This window comes from Watersipora subatra, chromosome 4 (assembly GCF_963576615.1).
Source record: "Watersipora subatra chromosome 4, tzWatSuba1.1, whole genome shotgun sequence".
NCBI classification, from domain to species: Eukaryota; Metazoa; Bryozoa; class Gymnolaemata; order Cheilostomatida; family Watersiporidae; genus Watersipora; species Watersipora subatra.
This window is the reverse complement of record NC_088711.1, coordinates 836,050-847,040: the sequence shown is the minus strand read 5'-3', so window position 1 is coordinate 847,040 and position 10,991 is coordinate 836,050. Positions and strand designations below refer to the sequence as shown.

Sequence of the window (10,991 nt, the reverse complement as noted above, 5' to 3'; positions counted from 1 at the left end):
GTTACAGATGCCTATTATTATACCTATAACGGTAATACTCTGATGTTCACACCTTGGCTTCTACCCATGCTGATAGGGTTTTGATACAGACTACTGACTGTCTATACATATAGCCAAACTATTGCTCATGCGCGCAGAATACCTTAGCATCCAAGGTCATTAGGCAGGAGGTAGTGCGAACTGTCAATATGTATATTTTCAGGTCTTGCAAATGTCACAGCATTTGTCTCTTAGAGACTGGCTATTTGTGGACCTGTCATACAGACTTGACACTGTTAATCCACTGCCCAGTGCCATGTGGGCAGATGGGATAAGCGTGGGAAGGACTACAGAAAGGTTGGTATGACAAAAGCAGGTCTAACACTGAACAATGACACTTACATACACAATGAATTATTCATATATGACCACTTTATTTGTTATTAGATGTAGGAGACAAGGCCATAGCAACTGTTCTGGACCACAAGAGGTATCAACTGCAAGAGCTACTAAAATACATATAAATTTAATTACTTAACTAGGGAGTTATTACACCAGAGATGATAGCCCTCAATAAGAGACGCGCATCGTCATTCTTAGCGAATGTTGAAAGAGGTATAAAAATAGGAAGGCAGCAGCTAATCTTGGTAAGGCAGCAGCTAGTCCTGGTTAGGTAGCACAATGCTGTGGGCCCCAGCGGCAGCGGATGCATGAATGAAAGTGGCAGTACCATCATACCTTTGCTGAAACAAATGTGAGCGAGTGAAGCAGTTCGCATCTGAAAAGCTGAGTTGGTAACACAGTCAGCCTGGAGCTATGTTGAAAGTTTGATAGATTCACTCACCTTCACCTCAGCCATGAGCTGCTCTAGGGAACTTGTCTCGCACAGAGTTATTGTGCAGCCTCCAAAGCCACCTCCAGTCATCCGGGAGCCATACACTCCAGACACGGACATCGCGATCTCCACGAGGCTGTCAAGCTCAGGACATGAGACTTCAAAGTCATCCCTTGCAATGGCAATTATAAAATAGATCGCGAGCTGCTAGTGGCGTGCAAACCGGCGTGTGACAGGCTGCAGTGAAGGTTGGTTTGCTACGGTTTAAAGGCTCAGCAGAATTTAAAGTAAAGTTGAACAGATGTACAGCTGGTTAGTAGACAATTTTACTATATAGGTCTCCAACTACTGTTACTATCACAGTTTAGTTAAAAGATATAGTAACTTGAAGCAGCTGGGTTAATATTTGTTAGTCTCTCAAATACGCCTTCGTAAAGGGGCGAAGAGTTGTAGAAATACAATCCATTCAATTCAAGATATATCTATACCCTACCTATTCAATTCAGGATCTGTCTATACCCTACCTGAGCGAGTTATGACTTGCTACCATCAATTTTCCAAACTTGGCGAGGTCACCATTTTCAAATGCTATAACGGCTTCACGGGTTCGCTCTATCTCAGAAATTACATGCCTTGACCTTCGATATGTCTCATCACTCATGTCCTACAGTCGTGAGGTGACATCTACGTGACACACGAGGTGACACATGAGTTGACAGATGAGTTGACAGATGAGTTGACACACGAGTTGATACATGAGTTGATAGATGAGTTGACACATAAGTTGATACATGAGTTGACAGATGAGTTGATACATGAGTTGATACATGAGTTGACACATGAGTTGACAGATGAGTTGATACATGAGTTGATACATGAGTTGATACATGAGTTGATACATGAGTTGACACATGAGTTGACAGATGAGTTGATACATGAGTTGATACATGAGTTGATACATGAGTTGATACATGAGTTGACACATGAGTTGACAGATGAGTTGATACATGAGTTGATACATGAGTTGATACATGAGTTGATACATGAGTTGATACATGAGTTGATACATGAGTTGATACATGAGTTGATACATGAGTTGATACATGAGTTGATACATGAGTTGATACATGAGTTGATACATGAGTTGATACACGAGTTGATACACGAGTTGACACACGAGTTGATACATGAGTTGACACATGAGTTGATACATGAGTTGATACATGAGTTGATACATGAGTTGATACATGAGTTGATACATGAGTTGATACATGAGTTGATACATGAGTTGATACATGAGTTGATACATGAGTTGATACATGAGTTGATACATGAGTTGACACATGAGTTGACACATGAGTTGACACATGAGTTGACACATGAGTTGATACATGAGTTGATACATGAGTTGATACATGAGTTGATACATGAGTTGATACATGAGTTGACACATGAGTTGACACATGAGTTGACACATGAGTTGATACACGAGTTGATACATGAGTTGATACATGAGTTGATACATGAGTTGATACATGAGTTGATACATGAGTTGATACATGAGTTGATACATGAGTTGACACATGAGTTGATACATGAGTTGACACATGAGTTGACAGATGAGTTGATACTTGAGTTGATACATGAGTTGATACATGAGTTGATACATGAGTTGATACATGAGTTGATACATGAGTTGACAGATGAGTTGACACATGAGTTGACAGATGAGTTGATACTTGAGTTGATACATGAGTTGATACATGAGTTGATACATGAGTTGATACATGAGTTGATACATGAGTTGACACATGAGTTGATACACGAGTTGATACATGAGTTGATACATGAGTTGACACATGAGTTGATACATGAGTTGACACATGAGTTGACAGATGAGTTGATACTTGAGTTGATACATGAGTTGATACATGAGTTGATACATGAGTTGATACATGAGTTGATACATGAGTTGACAGATGAGTTGATACTTGAGTTGACAGATGAGTTGATACTTGAGTTGATACATGAGTTGATACATGAGTTGATACATGAGTTGATACATGAGTTGATACATGAGTTGATACATGAGTTGATACATGAGTTGACACATGAGATGACATATGAGTTGATACATGAGTTGATACATGAGTTGACACACGAGTTGATACTTGAGTTGATACATGAGTTGATACATGAGTTGACACACGAGTTGATACTTGAGTTGATACATGAGTTGATACATGAGTTGATACATGAGTTGATACATGAGTTGATACATGAGTTGATACATGAGTTGATACTTGAGTTGATACATGAGTTGATACATGAGTTGACACATGAGTTGATACATGAGTTGATCCATGAGTTGACACATGAGTTGATACATGAGTTGACACATGAGTTGATACATGAGTTGATACATGAGTTGATACATGAGTTGACAGATGAGTTGATACTTGAGTTGATACATGAGTTGATACATGAGTTGATACATGAGTTGATACATGAGTTGATACATGAGTTGATACATGAGTTGACAGATGAGTTGATACTTGAGTTGATACATGAGTTGATACATGAGTTGATACATGAGTTGATACATGAGTTGATACATGAGTTGATACATGAGTTGACAGATGAGTTGATACTTGAGTTGATACATGAGTTGATACATGAGTTGATACTTGAGTTGATACATGAGTTGATACATGAGTTGACACATGAGTTGACACATGAGTTGATACATGAGTTGATACATGAGTTGACACATGAGTTGACACATGAGTTGATACATGAGTTGATACATGAGTTGATACTTGAGTTGATACATGAGTTGATACATGAGTTGATACATGAGTTGATACATGAGTTGACAGATGAGTTGATACATGAGTTTACACATGAGTTGATACATGAGTTGATACATGAGTTGATACATGAGTTGACAGATGAGTTGATACTTGAGTTGATACATGAGTTGATACATGAGTTGATACATGAGTTGATACATGAGTTGATACATGAGTTGACAGATGAGTTGATACTTGAGTTGATACATGAGTTGATACATGAGTTGATACATGAGTTGATACATGAGTTGATACATGAGTTGATACTTGAGTTGATACATGAGTTGATACATGAGTTGATACATGAGTTGATACATGAGTTGACAGATGAGTTGATACATGAGTTTACACATGAGTTGATACATGAGTTGATACATGAGTTGATACATGAGTTGATACATGAGTTGATACATGAGTTGATACATGAGTTGACAGATGAGTTGATACATGAGTTGACACACGAGTTGATACTTGAGTTGATACATGAGTTGATACATGAGTTGATACATGAGTTGATACATGAGTTGATACATGAGTTGATACATGAGTTGACAGATGAGTTGATACTTGAGTTGATACATGAGTTGATACATGAGTTGATACATGAGTTGATACATGAGTTGATACATGAGTTGATACATGAGTTGATACATGAGTTGATACATGAGTTGACAGATGAGTTGATACTTGAGTTGATACATGAGTTGACACATGAGTTGATACATGAGTTGATACATGAGTTGATACATGAGTTGATACATGAGTTGACACATGAGTTGATACATGAGTTGATACATGAGTTGATACATGAGTTGATACATGAGTTGACACATGAGTTGATACATGAGTTGATACATGAGTTGATACATGAGTTGATACATGAGTTGATACATGAGTTGACACATGAGTTGATACATGAGTTGATACATGAGTTGACACATGAGTTGATACATGAGTTGATACATGAGTTGACAGATGAGTTGACACATGAGTTGACACATGAGTTGACACATGAGTTGACACATGAGTTGATACATGAGTTGATACATGAGTTGACACATGAGTTGACACATGAGTTGACACATGAGTTGACACACGAGTTGATACATGAGTTGACACATGAGTTGACACATGAGTTGACACATGAGTTGACACATGAGTTGACACATGAGGTGACATCTACGTGACAAGTGAAGTGGTATGGAATGCATGACATGTGCATGTAACACATGCTGTGATTCATGAGGTGACACAATGATAACATAAACTACACGATGTGACACTGTATTGTATCACCTGCAGTATGCAACTGTATTACAATTACCTCTCACATACTAGTTTCTCACATTTTTGTGTGCCTCCAGCATAGTTTGATCAGCATATCTCAGGCTCTTTACTTGCAGGAGACTAGCAGCATCTATACAGCTCTGTCTTCTGGAAGGATACTCACTGCCACTCAGCTGATGCTTCACATTGCAGTTGATAATGAGGAGCGACTGGCGAGGAAGACGCAGCTGCACCTGTTTGCTCTCCATGCTCCTATAACAAGTTCAATTATTGCTATGCTGTTCTCAGAGCGTTCATAACATTCAACCCTGAACAGCTCGTTCGCTATATAACACACACTGAGCTGTGAACAGCTTGTAGCTTGTTTGGTATATAACACACACTCAGCTGCGAAGAACATGTTACCTATAACACTCACTCAGATGTAAACAGCTTGTTTGCTATCAGATACTGAGCTGTGAATAGCTTGTTTGCTATCACAGACGGAGCTGTGAATAGCTTGTTTGCTATAACACTCATGACCCTATCGCTGTGAAGAAAATAGAGCCATCAGCCAGCATAATGAGAGAATAATGTGAACGATCCATAGACGAGACACTTACTCACAATCTATGAGTAGCGCATGGTCTTTGGAGCCCATGCTAGATATAAACTGGTCCATGATACCACAAGGCATTCCGGCAAATGTATGCTCAGCTTTTTGACAAATGAGGGCTTTTTCCTTATCAGACACTTGACACGGGAACATTGATTGCATGAGTGTGAAGGTTGCAACCTCCAAAGAAGCAGAGCTGGACAGGCCGCCACCCAGTGGTACAGAGCTCACAATAACCATGTCAAATCCAGAGAGAGTCCCTGAAACGTAGCTAGGGAAGTGACTCCATCTATCTGTGTAGCGAGATTAGCAAACACTGATCAAATTGTTCAAACACAAAAGACAAACCAGGATAGAGGGAGACGACTCCCTTTACGTAGTTAGCCCAAGTTGGGCTGCCAGGAGCAAGCTTGCTAGTTGCTGTTGGAACAGGAAATCTAACAAGAAACGGGTGATCAACTTCGGTAACAGCCGTAAACACTCTAATCATCTGATCAGAATTTGGTCTGCCTACAACCATTGTAACCTGAGGAATTGCCTACAAGTATAAAAGTATCTTTTTTATTAAATGTATGACACACAGGCTATCAGTATCATATCCATGTATATGTACTAATATACTGTTCCATGATAGATACAGACTATCAGCATCATATCCATATATACTGATATACTGTACGTGATATATACAGGCTATCAGTATCATATCCATATATATATCCATATATATATTTATATATATATACTAATATACTGTACCATGATATATACAGACCATCAGTATTATATCCATATGTACTCGTACTGTTCCATGTACTTTAGCAGACGTATTCAACCCTTTTTACAGTTTACACTTTTAAATATTATAACATCATTTAATTGCAATTTTTAAAACTTACAATAGGGAAGACGAATCCATCATTGTAATCGGTGTGCTCACCAATCAAGTTGACACGACCAGGAGCACAGGCTGCATAAGAGGCTTCAGACTCGAATTGCTCTTGAAAGATATTGATAGCTCTCTCTAGTAATTGGAATTCATCCAAGTCAGCCATAGTTGATTAGTCTTGAATGTAAGGGCTAGTAATAAACAACAACAAATATTTCTAATATAAATCCCTGTGTTATAACACCATAAGGAATACCGAGTCAAATTGCGATGACAAATAGTTTCACCAGCAAAGTGTGATGAGATTATCTTCTGTATAATCAGAAGTTGCACTTATAAATCTTATATAATCTTTAGATTGTCCTTCGGCCTTTACAATTTTAATCAAATCAACTTAACTATCTAGGCTGTTAACAGGCGACACAATATAAACATTACATTTGTGCGTTTATAAGTTAAAAATGATACATGTGCTTCCATTAAAACCAACTGCACAGAATGTTGTTACTTGAATTCATGCCATTCATATAATTATTACTATTATAATTATTATTCACTAACATTGGCAAGTCTCAATAGATAAGCAATAGTTTTAAACACTATAAGCATTACTTTTAGATTGTGTAAGCTTTTGCAGAATACATCTTGTATACAGTATATCTGTATACAAGCAAACAGTAAATAATATCTGAACACAAGTGTACAGTATATCTGTATATAAGCTCACAGTATATCTGTATACAAGCGTACAGTATATCTGTATACAAGCGTACAGTATATCTGTATACAAGCGTACAGTATATCTGTATACAAACGTACAGTATATCTGTATATAAGCTCACAGTATATCTGTATACAAGCGTACAGTATATCTGTATACAAGCGTACAGTATATCTGTATACAAATGTACAGTATATCTGTATACAAGCGTACAGTATATCTGTATACAAGCGTACAGTATATCTGTATACAAGCATACAGTATATCTGTATACAAGCTTACAGTATATCGATATACAAGCATACAGTATATCTGTATACCCGCTTACAGTATATCCGTGTGCAAGCGTACAGTATATCTGTATACAAGCATACAGTATATCTGTATACAAGTGTACGGTATATCTGTATACAAGCGTACAGTTGTTGGCAGCTATTGTAATTAGGAATTGCCTAACTAAAATGGTCGTCACTAACTACATGTTGTCATGTTGCAGTGATGCATAATTTTATGAGCGAAAGTCGGTATGGGATTTACCGAAAGTAAGGTGAAGGTCGCTACATTGGGCGTCTTTCAGAAAAACTAAAACCAACTCGGTATATTTTTCTGAAACTAATGAAAGGCTCTGAACCCGATCTTTACTGTAATACAACCTGCCAGACTCAACAGAGTTTGCTGAACCTAATGCTACTTGAAATACAACCTGCTGAACCCAAAAGGAGCTAAAGCCAACTTGTTATGCTCTACTGTAACCAGCCATGGGCGCTGTATCCAATGCTCCCAATAATACAACCCGATGGCCCCAAGAGAGCAAAAGGTGAAACCAACTCTTTCATCGTTTGCTCTGATTACAAAAATTCTCCTTCTACTGGAAAGTAAGGGTATAAGTAATTATATCCTTACTTGCCATCTCATCTAATTGTTTTTTACTATCGATAGTCGCAATTGAAACACCTCGTACGACACGTGTAACACAATGAATTTCACATCTTCCCTTAGCTGAATTCTGTACGATTGTGTAACATTAATTTTGCCTAAGAATGAATATACACCAGTAGACCGTGAAACCAAGTGTGCTTAACCCAATTCTACCTGAAATACAACCTGCTGGATTCAAAAGAAAGACGGGACAAACTCGATAAACTCTGCCGAAATCAATTCATTAAACTCTGCTGAAACTAACACATAGCACTGAACCCAATGCTTGTTGAGATATAACTTGCTGGACTTCGTGTGCGCTGATACACAGTCAATATTAACAAATACTAGCTTTTCATTGTCATCATCTGTTATAAGTTATTGTAGTTGCTGCTCACATAGCCTGTTGTAAGGTGTCTGCATATCCTCCTGTGGTCAGGTTGCATGTTCAGTTTCTGTGCAAACTGACCTAGACGGAGAGTTCATCAGTAGATCCTGCAGTAGCTTGACGTCTCTTCAAAGCGTGAAGCATATCCGCGGTACTTAGGTTATGTGTTATGTACCATCCGCATGATCTCCAAGTCGACACGTGCTGATTTTGCCACCAAAGCCCTTGAAGAGTTTGCCATTTTTCAATTTAGTTGCTCAACTATAGAATTTCCTTGCGGGTTTTATGAAATACAGTGGATCTTTTTGGCAACTCTATAGCTTACAAAAATTTTTAAACGTGGCTGACTAAAATTATGTCTTTGAATATGTCTGTGTTACAACAAAGAGTATAGATAAACACTCATCTATGCCTAATACACAAACCTGCCTACTATAGATTGGAACACCATTGGTAAAGCGGTTGGAAGAAACCAAAATTTTGGTGTTGCCTTCTGACATTTTTAAAAAGGGTCCACATAAATCTATAGCTACAATTTGCCATGGTTTTTCAATGCTCAACTTATTTTTACCAACTAGATGTCAATGCTGGGTGGATTGGGCCCTGTACATACTTTCAGACATAGCTTACCATGTCTGGCTAGTGCTACTTCTGGTAGATTAAAAACAGGGTCTTGCACGGTGAGCAGCTTCCATCATCTCCTCTTGCTTTACCTGGAGGCCTATCAACTTTCTGGTTTGCTTTCCTTGGACAGGGTAACTTTACTCATACCAGACCCATCTTGCCTCAGACGATCTCACAATTTCAGAAGTTTTTTGATGGCCATCCTAAATGTTGATCTGAGAAACATTTTTGATCTAGGAACTTGTGTTTGATGACACTAAAGTACTCATCCGTCTGCTGAACCCTGGTAAAGTTGTTGTCACTCTTAAGAGATTCTCGACACCATACCTGTGTGAATGTGCTGTTCTGGCATTGCATTTCTTATAGGCAATGTACTATTGACAATGCTTGCAGTTTTAGAAAATCTGTCAACCTAGTCTATCGGTATTGTGTTTCAACAACTTGTAATGCTGTAATGTGAACTCAAATTCTGAGGAACTTTCATGTCATCAGGCGAGTAAAATTGTTGGAGCCAATTCTCAAGGGAACCATGTCAAATTGGCATGATCTGTGCATATTTCAAATCTCCAAATATACAATTGTGGACAAAAATGTTTTAGGGCTTTCACAACAAACAGTAATTCCCACTGGGTTATGCACTAATTAATTTCTTAAAAGTGCATTTTAGAATAATTCGCGACCACTGCTTCTCAACTCCGTTGTTTTTGGGATAGGACTGCTGCAATGTTATTAGCTGGCAGCCGTGTCCAAAATGAATGACTTCAAGTAAGCCATCACAGGTGCCATCACAAAATACTGCTTGAGAGTGTGGAAGGAACACTGACATTCATCCTACAGAACCAAGCTTGGCATGAGCTCAACTGGCTAAGGAGCTGAAATAGGGGAGCACAACTTTCAATAAAACTATAGTAGTATTCACAAGTGCCCAGAAAGGACTGGACATCAGATTTGTGTGTTAATACACAGGCCATTCCTTTACCACTTTGATCTTTGTAGATCTGGTTTCCATATCGGCGCCACTAACCACATCCCCCACATATTGCACTTTCTCCATAGATGACGTCCAAGAATAGCTAAGTTTTACAGACAATATTTAAATTTTCAACTTGAACAAAGGATGAAGTATTCACTGGCGCACTCCAAAAATGATACGCATAAACCAACTAGTGCAGATCTATAACCACCGACAGAAAATTAACACTGAGACATATAAATACAACACCAACCTTTTCGGTATATATTTATCTGTCATGTTGGGTAACCAAAACATTGTATATATACAATGTTATTGCAATATATTGCAAATAGGTGAGGAAAATGTCAGCCAACAGAAGTGCTTTTGACCTGAGTTTACTGGTTGTCTAATCATCACCGTTGACATTGTAATTCATACACCTATGTTTTGTCAACAAAATCTCCCCATGTCACAGCTTTGAGCTTACACCGCAAGTCTTTTCGTCTTTAAAAAAGTTTTTTGGATTTCCAACATTAAAATCATTGCTGAAAGCTGGTATATCATGGTTATATTGTTACATGCAAATGTCACTTTAAAATCCTGCCAGTTAATCTTCAAGTCGAATACCTCTCCTAATATAAACATAAAAAGTTCAGTGATGTTAAGTGGGGAGTGACTGAAAAACCGCCACAAAGACTGAAGGTAGTTATGCGGACCCAGATAAACGCACTACTGAAGACGCCCAACGTAGCGACCTTCACCTTAACTTCAAAAAATCTCATACGGACTTTCGTTCATAAAGTTATGCATCCACTGCAACTGACAACATGTAGTTTGTGACGACCTTCTTAGTTTGGGTAACAAGTAGCAACGCTCATAAATCATGGTTAGCCTGTTTTGACAAACTGTTGTTTTTGCAGAGTTGGCCCCCTCCCCGGCGAGCGGAAC

The 10,991-nt window shown here is 38.3% G+C and overlaps 1 protein-coding gene across 1 annotated transcript; it reads right to left on the bottom strand.

Moving 5' to 3' along the window:
• Positions 1-411: 411 nt before the first annotated feature.
• On the bottom strand, positions 412-10,713 carry LOC137392858 (galactokinase-like). Its single transcript, XM_068079196.1, has 8 exons — positions 10,671-10,713; positions 6,448-6,628; positions 5,897-6,086; positions 5,556-5,808; positions 5,013-5,205; positions 1,339-1,478; positions 824-986; positions 412-722 (listed from the first exon to the last, which is right to left on the bottom strand). Exons 2-8 carry the CDS (start codon positions 6,601-6,603, stop codon positions 639-641), a joined length of 1,179 nt encoding a protein of 392 aa, XP_067935297.1. The 5' UTR covers positions 6,604-6,628; positions 10,671-10,713; the 3' UTR covers positions 412-638.
• Positions 10,714-10,991: the final 278 nt, after the last annotated feature.

Coding starts and splice junctions, on each gene's coding strand:
- LOC137392858 (XM_068079196.1), bottom strand. CDS start 6,603: ATGGCTGACTTGGATGAATTCCAATTACTAGAGAGAGCTATCAATATC. Junction 6,087..6,447: donor ATGGATTCGTCTTCCCTATT/GTAAGTTTTAAA, acceptor TTATACTTGTAG/GCAATTCCTCAGGTTACAAT. Junction 5,206..5,555: donor GCGCTACTCATAGATTGTGA/GTAAGTGTCTCG, acceptor AACTTGTTATAG/GAGCATGGAGAGCAAACAGG.